Below are 21,548 nucleotides of genomic sequence, written 5' to 3' on the forward strand. Positions count from 1 at the left end.
GTTCCCTCATTGCGAGAAGCAAAGCTACAGGGAACCAGGCAGAGGGCCTTCTCGGTAGTGGCGCCCGCCCTGTGGAACGCCCTTCCAGCAGATGTCAAAGCGATAAACAACTACCTGACATTCAGAAGACATCTTAAGGCAGCCCTGTTCAGGGAAGTTTTTAACGTGTGATTTTTTATTGTATTTTTTGTTTCTATGGAAGCCGCCCAGAGTGGCTGGGGAGGCCCAGCCAGATGGGCGGGGTATAAATAATAATAATAATAATAATTATTATTATTATTATTATTATTATTTCATAGGGCAGTGTTTCCCAACCTTTTTTGGGCAAAGGCACACTTGTTTGATGAAAAAAATCTCAAGGCACACCACCATTACAGCCCCGTGACGTCAGCGCGCAGCGTCGCGCCGGGAGGGACGCACGAAAGTGTAAGTTTCAATTTTTTTCCCTCCCCTCCTGTGTAAAGGGGAATGCACTCTGCTAAGTAAAGGCACTTGCCACAGGGCCACGCAGCCAAGGGGTCTAACTCTGCAGGGAAAAGCTTCCTGTCTTTCCTCTGCCCCCTCCCCACCGGAAAGGGATGGTGGCTGCAGGCTCTGCCCCCCCTTAACATCTGCAAAATGATTAAGGCTGATACATTGTGTTACAGGATTTTATCTAGGTAACTTCCCTGAGCTGTCAAGTTGAAAGGGTACATTCAGGCATATTTGCAACATTTAACAACTTTAAAGATGTGCCCCCCCCCTGTAATTTCCATAACAGTTGGAAGGTCAAAAATATAACCTCCTATGACAACTCCTGCAACCCATGAGCTTTCAGACAAAGATCATGCATGGACAAATGTAAAGATCTTTGGAAAGTATTGATCGAAACCACAGTAACAAACGAATCAATGTATCTTCAAGGGAAAGAATAAGTAGATCCATTTGCATATATAGCTCTGTAGGCTTAATTATATTCCATTGCTATTTTGTTATTGCTCTTTTCCTCTGCTTCTATTTATTTTTAATGCATGTAACCTTTTTATTCCCCCTCCCCCCCGCCAATTTAACTCCTTGTAATACTCTCAATAAAATATAAAGAAACAAGAAAGGAGATTCCCACAAAACATTAGAAAGGCTTTCTGGTGGTGAGAGCAGTCAGACAGGGGAAGGGGCTTTTAGGGATAGGTCGGGGGGGGGGCATCTGCCAGGGATGCTTTAGCTGTGAGTCCTGAATTGTTGGGGGTTGGACTGGATGACCTTTGGGTTCCTTCCACCTCTATGATTCCATGACCTTTAAGGGAAGTCACCTCCATCTTCCTCTCAGAGCAGATGCCCACAAGCCCTGGGCGGGAAGAGCCAGAGAGAGAGAGAGAGAGAGAGAGAGAGAGAGAGAGAGAGAGGAGGAGGACATTCCTAAGAACCGGCAGCTCAGCTCTCGCCTCCTTCTTCTCCAGGGACACCCCAGGATGGCCAGAGCGTCACAAGAACCGCACCAGACATTCACCAGACCCCAAATCTTTCCCCCTTCCAGGCCTGAGAGGCTGCAAATTCTACCTGCCTTCCCCCCTCCAATTGATCAACACACAGAGATGCAGGTGGCCAGGGACCCACCTGTGCACACCTGAGCCTGCAAGGGGCAGCCAAGCCCCCTTCACCGCCTGCCCCCCCGCCAGCCCCCTCTCCCCTCCTCCCTAGGCGGCAGCTCCGCCATGACCACAAACGGCGGCGGCAGCAGCAGCCGCGCGCGGCCGGGGCTCCCCTCGCCGGCCGCGGGAGCCAAGGCGCGCGACGAGGGAGCCAAGGCGCGCGATAATTTTCTTAAATTATGTCAGCGGCGCCCGGCAGAGCAGCCCTCTCGGCCACGGCAGCCCGGCTCTCCCAGCCCCCGGGGGCCGCCCTCCTCCCTCGCGCACCCGCAGCGTTCCCGCCCGGAGAGGCGGCGGCGGCAGCAGCAGCCGCGCGCGGCCCGGGCTCCCCTCGCCGGCTGCGGGAGCCAAGGCGCCCGGCAGAGCAGCCCTCTCGGCCACGGCAGCCCGGCTCTCCCAGCCCCCGGGGGCCGCCCTCCTCCCTCGCGCACCCGCAGCGTTCCCGCCCGGAGAGGCGGCGGCGGCAGCAGCAGCTGCGCGCGGCCCGGGCTCCCCTCGCCGGCCGCGGGAGCCAAGGCGCGCGACGAGGGAGCCAAGGCGCGCGATAATTTTTTTAATTATTGGGGGGGCGCCTATGAATGAGAGGCGGGCGCTGTGGACGGAAGCGCTGCCCGCCGAGCTCGCAGGCAGGCAGACGGCGAGAGCCCCGCGCTGGGCGGCCTCTCCTCGCCGCCGCCCCGCCTCTCGCCGCCCGACTCGCCCGCCTCCGTCCCACGGAACACAAGGCAACGTTTGACGGCACACTAGTGTGCCGCGGAACACCGGTTGGGAAACACTGTCATAGGGATTGGATACATTTGCCTTTTGGTGGGGTGTCAGAAAGTGCATATACTTCATGTTATATATAATATTGGGAATGTTTTTATCTGTAAGAAATTGAGCCCTGCTTGCACATCAGGGCAGGGCAGTGAAATGTAAGAAAACTTAAGATACAGGTAGCTTAAAGGTAAAGGGACCCCTGACCATTAGGTCCAGTCGTGACCGACTCTGGGGTTGCAGCGCTCATCTTGCTTTATTGGCCGAGGGAGCCGGCGTACAGCTTCCAGGTCAGGTGGCCAGCATGACAAAGCCGCTTCTGGCGAACCAGAGCAGCGCACGGAAACACCGTTTACCTTCCAGCCGGAGTGGTACCCATTTATCTACTTGCACTTTGACATGCTTTCAAACTGCTAGGTGGGCAGGAGCAGGGACCGAGCAACGGAAGCTCACCCCGTCGCGGGGATTCAAACTGCCGACCTTCTGATCAGCAAATCCTAGACTCTGTGCTTTAACCCACAGCGCCACCTGCGTCCCACAGGTAGCTTACTGATGTATAAATAGTGCATTTGCTGAAAAAATGTGGCTGATAAAAGGTGAAAACTCTGGCTTCACTGATAGAGGCATTTAGGATCTTGGTGTTAAATATTCATAGGAGATGCATTAGTGAAGAAGTACCTGTGAAGACTAATCAGTCACAATGTTTATTAAGTGTGGTGGCGGCTTTTTAATTTAGAAATTTCAATTTCTTATGTTTTAATTAATTACCAGTAGAAGTAAGGTGTTTTTGTATTAGTCTTTAGAGTTTAAAAATATTCAACTTGTCTTTAATTCTTTTTATTAGGTGTTCACACGTGTTTTGTGTGTAAAGAGAAAAAGTCAGTAGTGAAACGCTGTATTGTATCCCACTGCGGAAAATTCTACCACGAAGCTTGTGTGAAAAAGTTTCGCCTCACGGTGTTTGAGAACAGGGGTTTCCGATGCCCTCTCCACAGTTGTGCAAACTGTCACGTTGCTAACCCTTCAAATCCCAAAGTATCCAAAGGTATTTATTTTCTGTTTCTTCCCCCACCTTACATATTTAGAGTACTGTTGCAGAGGTGATTCACACACCATGTTATCCACAGCCTAGATGCTACTGCCATTTGTCATGTGAACCCTCACCGAAAAGCATGAAGAGCTTCCATGCCAGCAGCAGAAGCTCTCAGAAATAACTAGTACTAGGATAAAATTCCATATACAGTGGAACCTCAACATCCTAGTGGTCCCGGGCCTTAAGGAAGTTAGATTAGCTTCAACCAGAGTCAGGGCCTTTTCAGCTCTGGCTCCGGCCTGGTGGAACGCTCTGCCTCATGAGACCAGGGCCCTGCAGGATCTGATTTCTTTCCACAGGGCCTGTAAGACAGAGTTGTTCCGCCTGGCCTTAGGCTTCAAGCCAATTTGATTCCCTCCCCCTCTTTCTTTTTTCTTTTTCCTTTCTCCTCCTGTGATGAGGCTGCATTTTAATTTTTTAATGTTTCAGTATTTTAATGTATTTTAATCTTGTTTTTAAGTTGTATTCATTCAACTTGTTTTTATTATTGCTTGTTAGCCGCCCTGAGCCCTTGGCTGGGGAGGGCGGGGTATAAATAAAAATTATTATTATTATTATTATTATTATTATTATTATTATTAACGGACATAATCAGTTCTGGAGGTTCATCCGTAAGTCGATCCGGGTCGCTGGTAGAAGCGCCGTTGTGCGCAGACGCATTCGGCGGCAGCTGCTTCTGCGCGTGCGCAAATGGCAGAAGTATTTACTTCCAGGTTTGCTGTGGTCGCAGCTTGGATTGGGCCCAAATAGAGGCGGTCATAAGTAGAGGTTCTGCTGTATTGGGAATTTCCACATGGCCATTAAGAATGAAGCCAGGATGTGGATAAGTCCTGTTTTGTCGAATGAATTTCATTGGAATGAGTTCTTCGCTATAAAACAGAAGCTGAGTGCCCAATCTTCCCCTACACACAGAGGGGAACCCAGAAGCGTCTCATGCTCGTCGCCGCTCATTGTACTAGCACCCCATGGTTTGGGAGGATTGTCAGAACTGAACCATTATATTTGTAGTCGTTTAGTAGTGTCCGACTCTTCATGACCCCCTGGACCAGAGCACGCCAGGCACTCCTGTCTTCCACTGCCTCCCGCAGTTTAGTCAAACTCATGCTGGTAGCTTCGAGAACACTGTCCAACCATCTTGTCCTCTGTCGTCCCCTTCTCCTTGTGCCCTCCATCTTTCCCAACATCAGGGTCTTTTCCAGGGAGTCTTCTCTTCTCAGGAGGTGGCCAAAGTATTGGAGCCTCAGCTTCACGATCTGTCCTTCCAGTGAGCACTCAGGGCTGATTTCCTTCAGAATGGAGAGGTTTGATCTTCTTGCAGTCCATGGGACTCTCAAGAGTCTCCTCCAGCACCATAATTCAAAAGCATCAATTCTTTGGCGATCAGCCTTCTTTATGGTCCAGCTCTCACTTCCATACATCACTACTGGGAAAACCATAGCTTTAACTATACGGACCTTTTTCGGCAAGGTGATGTCTCTGCTTTTTAAGATGCTGTCTAGGCAGTATTATTTAAAGAGCATTATTTGCACGGTCTCATTACGCAGGTTGGGGCTGGTGTCCTGATGGGACTTTTCTGTCCCATAACTGATTGCTGTGAACAGTTTATTGATGGACAGGACACTGTGAGGATGATGGGCATAAAATGGGGGAGAAGATGGTCGTAAAAAGGCTGAAAGAAGAGCGAAAATAATTTTCAACTTCCATATGTGGAATGTTATTTCTCTCATCTTGAACATACTTGACGATAGTTTGCATGTGTGGTCTTAAAACGTCACAGAAATTCTGTCGGGGCATGGTGGGGAGTGGTAAATAGTTGAGATGAGCTCAGTTTCTACTTTGCAAAGCAGTACAAAACCAAGCTATCCTTTCCTTTTAATGGTCAGCGTGGAATGAGGCAAGGATTAGTCTCCGAAGGGAGGCCATAAATCATTAAGTATTCAACAGAGGTGGAAGGTTAGAAGCTGTGTTAGTTTTGCAAACATGCAAAAGTTGTCATATTAATTCCAGCACATGAATGACTCCTTCATTAAAACCAATAAGACTTGGATTTTAAACTCTTATTTCTTATGCTCATTATAGATACCTGTTTCGCTTTACTGCCTTATGCAAAATAAGACCTTTTAGAGCAGAAATTGCCCAGTTCCTTAAACTTGTTGAATTTTTAGGGCAAGTCTCCTACATTTTGCATTAATTCTGTTAACAGAGAAATTTGCAAGATTAGCCCTGAGAGTTGATGCAAACAAAACGCTAGACAACGTATAACATTCAACATTCACCCTGACATGCACCCCGTAACGTTTTGCCACACTTCTGTTTTGCATCAGTTTGCTGGCGTTGAGGAATACAGTACCCTAAAGCCCAGACCTTAGTGCTTGCTTTCTGATACGGTTGTCTTAGGGTGGGGCATTGAAATCACTGTGCCAGAGCAGCCTTACTAGCCAAAAGGCTGCTCATCTTGTAGTTGGGGTAGACTTGGGAGCAGGGAAGGCAAAGGAGGTTCTTGCTTTTGCTCATTCGGTGCAGATCAGTGCAAATTAAGATGGAGCGCTGTCCGAGTGCAGTGCGCCTGCATCCTAAGATTTCCCATGCGAACCGTGGCCATTGGCAATGAAATTTCCCATTGATTCCCCAATGTTTTCAGTCAATCTTCTTAAAAGGTGATGCACACGTTTATTTTATTTTATTCATTTTATTTCATTTTATTTTTGTTTCTGCCAGGCAAAATGGTGCGTTGCATCCGCTGCCCTGTGGCTTATCATGCTGGAGACGGTTGCGTTGCTGCAGGGTGCTCAGTGATCACTTCCAGCAGCATAGTTTGCACCAACCACTTTATTGCCACTAAAGGGAAGAGCCATCACGCGCATGTCAATGTAAGCTGGTGCTTTGTATGCTCGAAAGGTAAATAAAGGAGTGTCTTTATTTTTTTCTTATAAAAGTAACGGGCGTTTAAATTTCAGTTTTGAAAAGATGATTATATTGAAGCTATTACTGCAGTAAGTTCTTTCCTTAAAGTTCGCTTATTCTATTTAAAGAACTTTCTTTGCCATTCCAAAATGTGTGTGTTGTGAGGGTGCGTGCGGGAAGACCGCACCCCCATCGTTCAGCCCAGACACTGAAATCCAGCACCGAGGGCCTTCTGGCGGTTCCCTCATTGCGAGAAGTGAGGTTACAGGGAACCAGACAGAGGGCCTTCTCGGTAGTGGCACCCACCCTGTGGAACGCCCTCCCTTCAGATGTGAAGGAAATAAGCAGCTATCCTATCTTTAAAAGACATCTGAAGGCAGCCCTGTTCAGGGAAGTTTTTAATATTTAACGTTGTATTGTTTTTAATATTCGGTTGGGAGCCTCCCAGAGTGGCTGGGGAAACTCAGCCAGATGGGCGGGGTATAAATAATAAATTATTATTATTATTATTATTATTATTATTATTATTATACCCAGAAATTTGCATGTTCCTGCATTGCAGGGGGTTGGTCGCCTTAGGTCAGGCATCCTGGTAGATGGCAGGACCCTTATCGATCGTGGGATTAAATAAAGTTTACCAAAAGTTAACAAATAAAAGCTGAAGAATGCTGGGCAATCCTACCCCCGAAGAAGCTCAACAACTCTGGGTTCAACAACTCTGGGCAATCCACCCACCCCACAGACGCTCCTCCTCCCTCCAGTGACAATGTGTAGATCACTGCCAGTTTTTTTATTCTGACAGCAGATCGCAGTCTCTTGGGAGTTGGACGTGCCTGCACAAGGTGAAACCTGGGGTCTCTTCCAACTCTACAATTCTGTATCTAAATGTATCAGTGTGTGGAGCACTTGCAGTAAGGCACGCAGACACATGTCCTTTTATTACAGTTTTATTGAGGTTAGAGAGGGCATAATATATGTGGTGGAGTCTCCTTCTTTGGAGGTCTTTAAGCAGAGGCTTGACAACCATATGTCAGGAGTGCTCTGATGGTGTTTCCTGCTTGGCAGGGGGTTGGACTCGATGGCCCTTGTGGCCTCTTTCAACTCTATGGTTCTATATCCTCTTAGAATATGGTTTTGTCCTCAGTCTTTGCCATAGATTCTATAGAGTCCCTCCTCAGTACTGGACAGTTAAGAAAACATCTGCCCATTGTCATGTGCCTGGTTTATGCCTGTATGGGTGACTGTCTTAGAACCACATCTAAGCTACATTGAGATATAAGTCTCTCTCAGGTGTCTTATAATCGTTAGTTTTAGCTCATCATTTTTACGTAATTTCTTTCACCGAGGTTGTGAATTTGTACAAAAACCCTTCGCGTTCTGTCATTGGTTGGTTGACCATAGTAAACGCATGGTTAAAAATGCAAGCAACAAGGTTTGAGGATTGTTAATAATAATAATAATATCCCACCCATCTGGCTGAGTTTCTCCAGCCACTCTGGGTGGCTCCCAACAGAGTAATAATAATAATAATAATAATAATAATAATAATAAAGCGATCAAACATTAAAAACATGTATTGGTGACAAATACACAAAGGTTTGTGGAACCTGCCTCTTTCCACAGACAAAAATGCATTTGTAAGAAATAGAACCATTGTGGTGACTGGCCAGTTTTCTTGGTAGCTCTTGCCTGCCTGCCACTGCCATGTGGCCCTTGGAAGGTTCCCCATGAAGAGATGTGCCCCCCCAGGCTAGAAAAGGTGCTCTCCCACCCCCCCACCCCTGGATTAGAAGTGCAACCTGTTCCAAACAAAGTTGCATTACCCCTGAAGGATCACGTTCACCGTTCGGAGGCATCTGGGAGGTCAGGCGTTCAGGCAGATCACTGCGTATTGTCCCAGGCTCCCTTTCTCCTCCCGTTAGGTGACTTGTGCTGCCGACCATTCAGCAAGTACATTACTATTTAAATGTGGATTTCTTTTCTTGCAGGGGGAAGCCTTTTATGTTGTGAATCTTGCCCTGCAGCATTTCACCCAGATTGTTTAAACATTGAAATGCCGGATGGAAGCTGGTACTGCAACGACTGCAAAGCAGGAAAGAAAATCCATTTTCAGGATATTATTTGGGTCAAACTGGGAAACTACAGGTTTGGACTTCTAAAAATAGAATGACTATTTGAAGTGGCCTTTATTTTTATTAATGCATGCTTGTATCCCAACCTTTCCTTGAGCAGGGGGAATTCCTGTACGAGCCCATTCATGACGGGGCTGAGATTCAGCAACCTTTTATTGGTTTTCTTCAGAGAGAACAAGGTTCTCAAATTCTCCCTTCTTCTTTTGGGCTAGGTGGTGGCCTGCAGAAGTCTGCCATCCAAAAAACGTCCCTCCAAATATCCAGAAAATGAAGCATGAGATTGGAGAGTTTCCTGTGTTTTTCTTTGGCTCTAAAGACTATTACTGGACGCATCAGGCTCGCGTGTTTCCCTATATGGAAGGAGACAGGGGAAGTCGGTACCAGGGAATTAAAGGAATTGGAAAAGTCTTCAAAAATGGTATGCCTATTTAATCATTTAGCTAAAAACAGAGTACAGTCCTACCTTGGTTCTCGGACGAAATTTGTTCCGGAAGCCCGTCCAGGTTCCAAAATGTTTGAAAACCGAGGCGTGTCTTCTCATTGGTTGCAAGAGCTTCTTGCACTCAGAGGAAGCCGTGTCACATGTTTGGGTTCCAAAAAAACGGAAGCATTTACTTCTGGCTTTTCAGTGTTCGAAAACCGAAACGTACGACAACAGAGGTGTTCGGGAACCAAGGTTCTGCTGCACCATAGGTTCTAGCTCCCTGGGGACCTGGGTGCCAAAGCACCCACAAAATTCCCCATGAAGGGGCCAGGTACCCACAAATTTCTGTGCCAGGGTTATGCACCATGATTGCAGAGCCAAGCTGGCACTCCTGCAGAGTACTGTAATACAATGTGATAGTTGTTGTTGTTTAGTTGTGTCTGACTCTTTGTGATCCCATGGACCAGAGCACGCCAGGCACTTCTGTCTTCCACTGCCTCCCGCAGTTGGTCAAACTCTTGCTGGTAGCTTTGAGAACACTGTCCAACCATCTCATCCTCTGTCGTCCCCTTCTCCTTGTGCCCTCCATCTTTCCCAGCATCAGGGTCTTTTCCAGGAAGTCTTCTCTTCTCATGAGGTGGCCAAAGTCTTGGAGCCTCAGCTTCAGGATCTGTCCTTCCAGTGAGCACTCAGGGCTGATTTCCTCAAGAATGGATAGGTTTGATCATCTTGCAGTCCATGGGACTCTCTCCTCCAGCACCATAATTCAAAAGCATCAATTCTTTGGCGATCAGCCTTCTTTATGGTCCAGCTCTCACTTCCATACATCACTGTTGGGAAAACCATAGCTTTAATTGTACGGGCCTTTGTTGGCAAGGTGATGTCTCTGCTTTTTAAGATGCTGTCTAGTGATAGTACCATTTTTAAAATAAAACACCATTGCACTTCAGCCACAAACCACAATGCTATAAATGGACTGAGGCTGCATTGGTCAGCTTTCAACTCTCTTTGTTTCTGCTTGCATTGCATTTGAAGAAGCTTGTTAACTTGCTTTTCACCCAAGCAAATGGGTATATTTATTTTAGAAATGGTATTAACAGAGGTTATTAAAAAAAAACAAAAACATAACTGCAACTGTGGCCTTCAGCAGATCCAGCAGCGAAGAAACAAGAATGAGCAGAGATGATCGGAAGATGCTTTGAAACACTATATTCCCCAGAAACCTCTGGGTCAAATCTTCTTTAGTGTCACACAGTGGCTAGGTGACCTTAGTCCTGCCACTCTATTTTCAAGCCTCTGTATCTGTACTATAGTGATTACTCACCTGCTTTACAAGCTTGTAAGGGTTACTGAGATAATGCATGTAATGCAATTTGAATAACTGAAAGCACTGTAAACACTAAGGATGCCAGAAATTGTCTGAAGGTGCAGGTCCCTACTGCCAGACTAATATCTTGTCTTTCAAGCAGTTAAATGATGTGTTTATGGTCACTGTATGAAGAAGTCTCTCACTGTGGTTCATCTGTATGTTCTGTTTACTCATTTCAAGTATTAGATTTTACTATTACGTTGTATGTTTTTAGGCTGCATTGTTAATTGCTGTAGGAACTCTTGAAGGTGTGGTGGGATAATGGGCAAATACATAAATATATTACATAAAAGAGTCTTGGGCATTGATTTTCCACTTCCTAAAAGTCCTCATAGTGGAGCTTCTTTAATTTGAAACCTGGCATTTAACATTGATGTCAACCCCAAAGATAATATGAAGTGCTGCTGGATCAAACAATTGAGGTACAGTGGTACCCCGCTAGACGAAAGGGTTTTCCGTTTCGGAGGCGCTTCGCAAAACGAATTTCCCTATGGGCTTGCTTCGCAAGACGACAGCCCATAGGGAAATCTCAGGGACAGCGGGGAAGCGCAGCGCGTCTTCCCCACTGTCCTCGGACCTCCTCCCGCCGCTGGCTTCGGAACGAAGCTCCGATGCCAGGCGGCGGGGGGGGGGGAACGCCTCCTCCCGCCGCGCGGCATCGGAACGAAGCTCCGATGCCGGGAGGGACACCTTCTCCCGCCACCCGGCATCGGATGGCTTTCCTGAAGACTTGGGGTGGGAGGAGGGTTTTCCTTCCCACCGCCAACATTCAGAATGCTGTTCTGAATGTTGGCGGTGGGGAGGAAAAACCCTCCTCCCACGCAAGCCCCGGGAACAGAGGGAAAGCGCTGCGCGCCTTCCCCTCTGTTCCTGTACCTGTCCTGAAGGCTTGTGGTGTGGAGAAAAGCCCTTCTCCACACCGCCAGCCTGGCAAGCGGTTTCCCTAGGAACGCATTAATTGATTTTCAATGCATTCCTATGGGAAACCGTGCTTCGCAAGACAAAAAACTCGCAAGAAGAAAAAACTTGCGGAACAAATTAATTTCGTCTTGCGAGGCACCACTGTACAAGTATCCAAGCACTTCCCTCAAATCCTGTGAGTGGGCATGTTCATAATCTCTGCCTGTGCATTATACGTTAGAGGGTAGGGTATGTTCATGTGGATAAAATATTTGTTCCTACAATTCATGCAAATAGTTTATTTTTAAAGCTTTGCAAGAAGCTGAAGCCCGCTTCCGAGAGATAAAGTTCCAACGGGAAGCCAAAGAAACGCAGGAAAATGAGCGCAAACCTCCCCCTTACAAACACATCAAGGTAAGGTGCTTAAGGGCAGGTGCTGTTCATTTGATCCACCCTGGAAGCTTAGTTCACCTGTTCTTTAGGACAGGATCCTAACATGCAGCCTATTGCTGTGTCCCAAGACCTTTTGAACTGGGACCAATGGATGTTCTCCTGGGAAACATTTTTCAAGCCCTTGTTGTTCACAGTTGACCTGAATATGGCACTTTGAAGAGCCTTGCATCAGTCATAAGGCTGAAGAAATAAAAGGCAGTTCTTCGGTTCCCTTACCCGTCTAGTTTGGGATGACAACAAGTTCATAGATAAATCAAGGGTTTTAATTTCATTGGAATATTAGAGAAGAATATATAAACCTGTTGGTAATTAAAATCCATATTTGAACGGAGGTGGAAAAAACCAAATCCTTACCCAAAACAATATTGTTCTTGAGGAATGGATGTGATTTTTATATGACTAGTTAATCTGTGAGTTTTAGGCTTGTTTACAGACCCAACTGAGGGCTCTTAATCTGTCCCTCACCTGGGGCAAGGCCTCACCTTGCCCTGAATCAGTTTGTGTCTGAGGGATGCTAATGCTTAATTATGATTTATTTGGTCCATCTTGATTCAACATGCTATCTGGCATCCAAATGTAGGCAAAGATTGCTGCCTATCCCACAGGAACCATTGTCCTGAGTTGGGTGACATTAACTTCAGAAGCATCCACGCTGGTTCTGGTTGTAACTGTCACACCAAATTTGACAAAGTCACGTCAAACTGGGTGGAAATATCTTCAGCGGCATACAAATCAGCACAGTTTGGACACTTAAAGTGAAGTCACGCCAAAGTCATGTTTCAGTCCGCCATCTAGATTCAAAATGGCACCTAGTATCCAAACATAAAGACTGCTGGTTCTTCCTCAAGGATCCTTGTGCTGAGCCAAGGGACAATATTTTCAGAGGCATCTGAATTGGTGTGTGTTGGAACTATCAAGCCAAACTGGGAGACGGTATCATCAGAGCTGGCCAAATTGGTGCAGGTTGGGTTCATTATGCCAGATTTGGCAGTGTACCGCCAAAAGGGGGCTATGATATCTTCAGAGGCTTCCAGACTGGCACAGTTTGAATCAAGCAAAGTCACATTTCAGACCTACAGGTTAATTTGAACTGGTAGTCAGCACCAATGAAAAGTGCTTCTCCCACCTGAGGAACATTCATGCCAAGTTTGAAATTTAAACACTTTAGTCCTGTCCCACCAAAAATCAGCAAAGTCATATTTCAAAGCGCCATCTTGATTGATGATTGCCTGAAATGGAATTGACTGCTGCTTCCGAGATTAGTTGGGGTGTGTGTGTTAATTTTAGAGATTAAAAGAGTTGGAATGTAGATTGCCTTTTTGAGAAATAATAGCCAATAACTGCTTCATTGTTGTTGTTTTTTAATATGTTATTCAGGTAAATAAGCCTTTTGGAAAAGTTCAGATTTACACTGCTGACATTTCTGAGATTCCCAAATGCAATTGCAAACCCTCTGATGAGAACCCCTGTGGTTTAGATTCAGAGTGTCTAAATCGGATGCTAATGTATGAATGCCACCCACAAGTATGTCCGGCCGGAGAGCGCTGCCAAAACCAGTGTTTTACCAAGCGCCAGTATCCTGAAACGAAGATCATCAAGACTGATGGCAAAGGATGGGGCTTGGTTGCAAAGAGAGACATTAAAAAGGTAGGCATTAAATGAGCTGGGTCCATTCATGGGAGCATCTTGTGATGCTTCGCTTTGGAACAAGAAGAATTCTTCCCTGTACACGTAGCGTTGGGTTCTCTATTTTGCTTCCTCTAGGGCCACCTTCCCAAACTAGTGTCCCTCAGATATCTTGGACTCCATCATCCATGGGTTGAGTTGTGATACAGAACATCTAGGGGACACGAGGTCTAGAAAGGATTATCTAAGAGCATCAGTGGTTGCCATAGGCCTCAAAATGGGCCTTTTCTGTGGTAACTCCCTGGTTATGGAATTCTCTCCCCAGGTAGATTCATCTGGTGCCATTAAACACCTTTAGGAGCCAGGTGAAAACATTCCTCTTCAACCAGGCCTGTGACTGGTTTTTAATGTGTTTGGGGCAGGGGAGTTAATTGGTTTGGTTTGTTCTTGTTTTTTTCTTATGCATTGTGTTTGTATCTTGTATTTTTTATAAATCAATAAAATGAAATATATGGGAGCAAAGATGGAGTAAGGAAAGAGAATGGGGGATAAAAAGGGAGATGAGATGGAATAGACAAGGTATGGATAAGACTCATTAGATTTATTTATTTTTTAATCTCCCTTCTTCAAAAAGACCATACATGATTTTGTTCTTTTCTGTTAAGTTTTATGCTGTACTTTACATTTTGGTTTTGTACGATTCTTATTTTGATACGTTATATATTATTGGATGGCATGCTGTTAATAAATACAGTGGTACCTCTAGATACGAACGGCATCCGTTCTGGAGCCCCGTTCGCATCTAGAAGCAAACATAACTAGCGACGGCACGTCTGCGCACACACACACGGCACTTTTCGTCACTTCTGCGCATGTGCGTGACGTCATTTTGAGTGCATGCGCAAGCGGCGAAACCCGGAAGTAACACGCTCCATTACTTACGGGTTGCCATGGAGCGCAACTCGAATGTGCTCAACTCAAAGCGTATTCAACCCGAGGTATGACTGTAATAAATAAAATTATCTATTCCTCAGGGTGAGTTTGTGAATGAGTACGTTGGTGAGTTAATTGATGAAGAGGAATGCATGGCAAGAATCAAGTTTGCTCAGGAAAACGATATCACCCACTTTTATATGCTTACTATTGATAAGGTATAGTATTTTAAAATGATTTGAATCTCATGGTTGACCTAGATAAAAGAAAAAACACAACTACAGTGGTGCCCCGCAAGACAAATGCCTCGCAAGACGGAAAACTCGCTAGACGAAAGTTTTCCGTTTTGGAGGTGCTTCGCAAAACGAATTTCCTATGGGCTTGCTTCGCAAGACGACAATGTCTTGCGAGTTCCTGCTGGTTTTTTCCCCTCCCCCCCCTTTTTCTAAGCCGCTAAGCCGCTTATCAGCTGATCCAATCAGCAGATAAGCCGCTAATAGCGCTAATCCGTCAATGGGCTTGCTTCGCAAGACGAAAAAACCGCTAGACGAAGAGAATCACAGAACAGATTCTTTTCGTCTTGTGAGGCACCACTGTACCGTAAACCATTGTGATCAGTGGCAGCTTGGCCATTTGTCAAAAGCTGCCTCGGGGTGCTTCTGAAACAGGAGTTTGTTGAGGAATTGGTGCTGCTCTTGTATACAAGCTATTCTCAGGGGTTTTTTTCTTATTTTTCTTATATATTTTGTGTTTTTTTAGTATTGCAATTTTATGTTTTTTAAAAAATACTGAATTTCCATTTTAACACTCCAATAAAAACCACATTAAAACATTCCAAATTATAATACAGTTTTAAAAAGCCAAATATCAATGCCAAATCATATGACTTTTGGGTGTTATCCCATGCTCTGAAGTTCGGGGAACTCCTGTGGAATTTTATGTTGTTAACTGCCCTGAGATCTATGGATACAGTGGTGCCTCTGGTTACAAACTTAATTCGTTCTGGAGGTCCGTTCTTAACCTGAAACTGTTCTTAACTTGAAGCACCACTTTAGCTAATGGGCCCTCCAGCTGCTGCACAATTTCTGTTCTCATCCTGAGGTACTACTTCCAGGTTAGCGGAGTCAGTAACCCGAGGTACCACTGTAATAATACTAATACTTCTCTTTGGTCATCACCTGAGCAGAACCTGCTGTTATGTGACTCCTAGCCCAAATTGATATGAGTGTGTCTATTGCAGCCAGTTGCTTCAGACTCCCTTGTCCAGAGCACCGCTGAAGTAGCAGCTTACCTGAGGGTGTCAAGCTGTTTTGTAGGGGTGCCTGCCTCTTAGGCTACAGCAGGGGTCAGCAAACTTTCAGCAGGGGGCCGGTCCACTGTCCCTCAGACCTTGTGGGGGGCCGGACTATATTGAGGGGTGCGGGTGAACAAATTCCTACGCCCCACAAATAACCCAGAGATGCATTTTAAACAAAAGCACACATTCTACTCATGTAAAAACCCGCCTATTCCTGGACCGTCTGTGGGCCGGATTGAGAAGGTGATTGGGCCAGATCCAGCCCCTGGGTCTTAGTTTGCCTACCCATGGACTACAGCAAAGCAGCATCTCAGCCACCTGGCAAAGGAGACTTTAAATGTCTACAGAGTAGATCTCCCAATATCCCCAATATTCTAGTATTTCCTTTAATACATGTGAACTAACACACGCTATCATTATAATTCTTCCTGCCAAATTCTCCAGACCCTCCTTCCCAAGCAAAGCAATAGGTTGGCTGCATTTTCATCTCCTGCTCTGTATCATTTTGAACGTTGTAGCTTACAGGATTCAAAAACGATTAGTATACCGTTTTTACATTTATCTTTTAAGAATCTAATACTGAGTAAAGCTATGCCGATTTTAGGGACGCGGGTGGCGCTGTGGGTTAAACCACAGAGCCTAGGACTTGCCGATCAGAAGGTCGGCGGTTCGAATCCCCGTGACAGGGTGAGCTCCCGTTGCTCAGTCCCTGCTCCTGCCAACCTAGCAGTTCAAAAGCACGTCAAAGTGCAAGTAGATAAATAGGTACCGCTCCGGTGGGAAGGTAAATGGCATTTCTGTGCGCTGCTCTGGTTAGTCATGCTGGCCACATGACCCGGAAGCTGTACGCCGGCTCCCTCGGCCAGTAAAGCGAGATGAGCGCCGCAACCCCAGAGTCGGTCACGACTGGACCTAATGGTCAGGGTTCCCTTTACCCTTTACCTTTTACGCCGATTTTAGTTATGTGAAAGATACACAAATCAAGACTTCTTTTGAAAGATGCTTCCAGTGGTGCTGTTCCTGTCTCTTTTTATAATCTGGGAAGATTCAGCAAATGTAGTGCAGTTACAACTAGGGATACGTTGGGAGTTTGCCGGCCTATTTTAGCATTGTGTTGGCGTGAAGAGCTACAAGTTCAACTCGACATGTATGATTAGCTCTGCCGGAACAACGCTTGCTTTGCCGTTAAACCAAATCCCGTCTGGTTCTATTCCCAACTTTTAGGACCGCATAATCGACGCCGGACCCAAAGGAAATTATTCCCGGTTTATGAACCACAGCTGCCAACCAAATTGTGAGACTCTGAAATGGACTGTACATGGCGACACTCGTGTAGGACTGTTTGCTGTGTGTAGTATCCCGGCAGGTACATACGAACGTTAGGACGGCAGAATCGTTTTCCGCAGCTCAGAGCCTTGTGTAAAATGTGTCCTCTGTAGTGTTCACAGGCTTCTTAATTTACTCCAGTGCCGGGACCAGTTCCGCATGTGTGGTGGACCTGCCTCGGTCACCAGAAGTGCACAGGGGATCCTTCCCACAGCAGATCAAGCTTTGCTTTGGAACCGACGTAAATCACTTGCATGCCTTTTGATCTCCCCTCTCTCTCTGAATAGAACTTTTGCAGCATACAAAATATTTCCTTTGAAATCAGTCAGTGTTTCCCAGAAAGCGAGATAAAAAACTAAGATCTTTTTAGCTGTACGACCACAGCTTTCCTAAAATGTAAGGATGTGAAACTTGAAAATGTAAACATCAATACAATATGGCACTGGGTCACGGACAGGAGAAACAGGCAAGAGAAGAAAGAATAGGTTGAAATACAATGTTAAAATCCTAATAACCATCACATGGTTGTTCTTGCTTTTGTTTATCTTCAGTTCCCCTTTCCGTCTCTTATACTGTAGTTGCTCCTATATTGCCATGGGAGGGGGGTTTCCAGTGGAAAAGGTGTGAAGTTGCAGTGAAAAAATTATTTTGTTTTTTCTTACTCAGGGACAGAATTGACTTTTAATTACAATCTTGACTGTCTGGGCAATGAAAAAACAGTGTGTAAATGCGGTGCTCCAAACTGTAGTGGCTTTCTTGGAGACAGACCAAAGGTATGTATTATTTGTTATTATTTTGTTTTGTTGTTGTTGTTAAATACCGCATTTTTCGCTCTATAAGACGCACCAGACCACAAGACACACCAGGTTTTTGGAGGAGGGAAACAAGAAAAAAAATATTCTGAATCTCAGAAGCCAGAACAGCAAGAGGGATCGCTGCGCAGTAAAAGCAGCAATCCCTCTTGCTGTTCTGGCTTCTGGAATAGCTGCGCAGCCTGCATTCGCTCCATAAGACGTACACACATTTCCCCTTACTTTTTAGGAGGGGAAAAATGAGCCTTATAGAGCAAAAAATACTGTATATACGCTGCCCTTCATCCGAAGATCACAGGGCAGTTTACAACATGTAGAGTGAATAAAGAACACAATGCATTCATGTTTTCACTTAGTTTCTATTTCACCCAGCCCAAGTTCTCAGGGTGACATATATGTTATGTGGAAATTGGTGCTCAGTTAGGGCCAACACTCCCTACCCGATTTCTTCTTAAGAATCTGGGTTCCTCGGTCAGTGAAAATAAAAGAGAGACCAACCAGGCAAAACCCAAAGCAAAGCAGGCTGTTAAGCCTTTTATCATTTTATTTGTTGCAACAAAGATTCGACCTCTCTTAAGGCAGCGAGAAACCCAAGACAAAGGCTGTTCTGTCTGTTAAAGGTTTACACTTGGCGTGAAACGGCAACAAGCCCCACCCACGAAAATGGGTAATCGAAGATAGGCCACCAAATTAGGACAGTTTACTGTTGGTCAGGGAGGTCAAATTATAACGTGTCAATCAAAGTGTCTGGAATTGGCAAGTCTTGGACCTTTTCAGACAGAATTTACATCTGATGACATTACATACAGGCAACATTTAGAGCAGTCGACATGATCGGTACGTACTAGACAGCAGACATAGCCATACACCGTCGAAGGGACTCTGCCCAAATGCTTCTCCTGGAAGCTACAGCCCTCTCCCTCAGGGTGGATTTGATTTAAATCACGATATAAATCACTATTAGCAAGACTTGGTTTATTTATTTATTTATTCCAGAAAGATTCATTCTTGCTGGAATAATCTTAATATTTACAACCAGAGGAAGGTTTCGTTTTTGGAATAATAAATTTTCAGAGTAGTTTTTACAGTTATATCAAAAATTACTGATTTGGTTATACTATTAGAAATACAGATAATTATGAAATTATTGTGAGGTTTAATAAGTTAACTGTTTATATTTGGACAACTTTTTGCGGTACTTTATTTTTCTCCTTCTAATAATCATTTCCTTCATAGCAATTTAAACAATTTATTTAACTAAAGCAATTACATTATAGCATATGTATCCATGTTTGTTAACTGATGTGGTTAAACTTTTCTTGTGGGTTGTTTTTTTTAAACAAAAAACTTAAGACTGAGTTTTAGCACACATGAAAAACTTAAAAACAAATCCTTATTTCCTGATGAATAGCCTCTGGACTATAATGTAACTTAAATAGAAAACTTATCTTTAGAAATACCTTTCTTCCAAAAGCATTTAAAAACCCCGATTTAACTCCATTTTTTTAAAATAAAATAAATAAAAAATCATTGATTTTTATCCACTCTGCTCTCCTTCCATAAGTCCCAAAGCGCAGAGATTTCCCAAAACTCGAGAGTGAGCTTATGATAGGAGGCAGTTGTTCACCTGGTGCTTTTTCTGTGTTTTCCCTGGTAGTCCGTTTCTGCTTTCTGTGACCTTACCTGGTGGTGCTTGGATGCTAATTTGGGCTGGCTGATCCCTACCAATCCTTGGAAGGGCTAGTATGGAAATCAGCATTTTCTAAGTCCAAGCTGCTTAGAGAAGGTGGGAAATCTTCATCCCCCCCCCCATGGACACCCTGTCACATGCCAGTGGTGGGCAGGGCAAAAGGAGCATCTCACCCCCATCGTTCTGCCCGGACACTGAGGTCCAGTGCCGAGGGCCTTCTGGCAGTTCCCTCCCTGGAAGAAGCCAAGTTACAGGGAACCAGGCAGAGGGCCTTCTCGGTAGTGGCACCTGCCCTGTGGAATACCCTCCCATCAGATGTCAAAGAGAAAAACAACTAGCAGACTTTTAGAAGACATCTGAAGGCAGCCCTGTTTAGGGAAGCTTTTAATGTTTAACAGACCACTGTATTTTAATACTTTGTTGGAAGCCGCCCAGAGTGGCTGGGGAGACCCAGCCAGATGGGCGGGGTATAAATAATAAATTATTATTATTATTAAAAGGGGGCAGGCAAGCAAAATGTATTGCCACAGTTCAAGGACGTAGCCTGTCTGGGCAAAGACACTTAAGGAGATCACAGAGCAGGGCTCGGGGGGACTGGGCTGCAGAGAGCATGAAGCTCAACACAGAGTGGCCTACATTTGGGTCCCTGGGCCTGAGAGTCCCCGTCCTTGGCTGAGCGCTTTATACATCATCAGATTTAGCAGTTACCTTGAAGGTCTGGTCTTGTAAATTCATTCCAGCCTACTCACGGCCAAAGACAAACTGCCACATTTTCCGCAAAGTTCAGAATGCCCTGCGCTGATCACATTGCCACATTTGCCCACCTCAGTCGCAGGACCCTATCCGTATTTAGCCTCCAGTTCACGAAAATAATATGAGCCTGCTGGACTGGACCAGTAGCCCACCTAAATGCTTATTGGAAAACCTGCAAGCTGAGATGCCCAACAGCTGCCATTCAAAAGCATACTACCTCCAACACAGATCTGGAACAGAAGCATCGTGGCTGGTAGCTGCTGGTAGCCCTTTCCTCCATGAATTTGTCTAATCCTCTTTTAAAGCCACCCAAGTTGGCCATCACTGGCTCCCACGAGAGCACATGCCAGTCTTCCAATATTTAGCTTTGCCAGAGGTCCGTGAGTTCAAGTGTTGCAAGAGACAAGAGAAAAACTTCACTGTGGCCACTTCCTCCATGCATTATTTTATATACTTCTGCTAAGTCACTTCTTCCTCATCTAGTTTGTCAAAGGCTGCTCAGAAATATAAAATATTTGAGAAAAGTGGCTGAACTGCTAGAGCGGTCCAGTGTTTAGCGGCTCTGGTTTGAGTCCAGCCACCTACTCCTTCTGGGGTTTCCTTTTTGCTCCAGATCTTTGCAGGCAGGTGTTCGAGGCTTGCGAGTATTGATTTCTGCAATTTCTCTTGGGAAGCTGTAACTCTGCAATGAACTGTTTGCTGCTGCTTCTTTTTTTTTAAAAGAATTCATCCTCTAATGCTTCGGAGGAGAAAGGAAAGAAAACCAAAAGAAGAGCAAGGAGACGCAAAACAAAGAATGAAGCAAGGAAAAAATCGGAGGATTACTGCTTCCGTTGCGGTGATGGAGGCCAGCTTGTATTATGCGACCGAAAATCTTGTACCAAGGCTTATCATCTCTCGTGCCTTGATTTGGTGAAACGCCCTTTTGGTGAGTAAAAGTGAAGGCTTGACTCTATGGCCTGCTCCCCCTTGTCTTCCCTTTGAAAAGGACAAGGGGAAGCTTAAGCAGCCTTTACTTTCACCTTCTTTTAAAACTGGCTTCTTCAACCACTACCCACCCTAGTCTGGACTTTATCGCAAACTCTGGTTGGTTTGAACAAGACACCTTCATAACACGTCGTTTGGAGTTGCTTGTATGGAAGCTGGCCAGAGCTTGTGAGCCAGCCATGAACTCTGACCTGGGTAATGCAAACAAGCTGACCACAAGGGGAACAGGGTGGTGCTGACGTCCTTCTCCCAGGAAGATGAAGCGGGGAGAGCATGGGAGTCCAGGGCTCATGCCCTGTTCATACATGGCTTGCATAGGTGACCCAGGTGGTAAGGGAGATTAAAAACAGAAAAAGGGTGGCAGAAAGAGAGGGAGAAAATGGACCTGTGGCTCCTGGCATACCTGCCCCCAAGGGAGTGCTCCACCATGGCACTGAAATTGTGTGTCCAGGACCAAGTGAATTC

At 45.4% G+C, this 21,548-nt stretch overlaps 1 protein-coding gene across 1 annotated transcript in view; it reads left to right on the plus strand.

The window, feature by feature from the left end:
- The window catches only part of NSD2 (nuclear receptor binding SET domain protein 2), a 60,078-nt gene that overhangs the window by 36,865 nt on the left and 1,665 nt on the right, over positions 1 to 21,548 (plus strand). The window contains exons 12-21 of the mRNA XM_082223365.1: positions 3,229 to 3,429; positions 6,196 to 6,375; positions 8,370 to 8,526; positions 8,726 to 8,931; positions 11,517 to 11,620; positions 13,037 to 13,306; positions 14,320 to 14,436; positions 16,740 to 16,881; positions 17,508 to 17,614; positions 20,820 to 21,024. Of these exons, the coding sequence (XP_082079491.1) occupies positions 3,229 to 3,429; positions 6,196 to 6,375; positions 8,370 to 8,526; positions 8,726 to 8,931; positions 11,517 to 11,620; positions 13,037 to 13,306; positions 14,320 to 14,436; positions 16,740 to 16,881; positions 17,508 to 17,614; positions 20,820 to 21,024 (1,689 nt within the window). The remainder of the gene's footprint in view (positions 1 to 3,228; positions 3,430 to 6,195; positions 6,376 to 8,369; positions 8,527 to 8,725; positions 8,932 to 11,516; positions 11,621 to 13,036; positions 13,307 to 14,319; positions 14,437 to 16,739; positions 16,882 to 17,507; positions 17,615 to 20,819; positions 21,025 to 21,548) is intronic.

The sequence above is a fragment of the Podarcis vaucheri genome (genome assembly GCF_965113315.1).
Source record: "Podarcis vaucheri genome assembly, chromosome: 5".
NCBI classification, from domain to species: Eukaryota; Metazoa; Chordata; class Lepidosauria; order Squamata; family Lacertidae; genus Podarcis; species Podarcis vaucheri.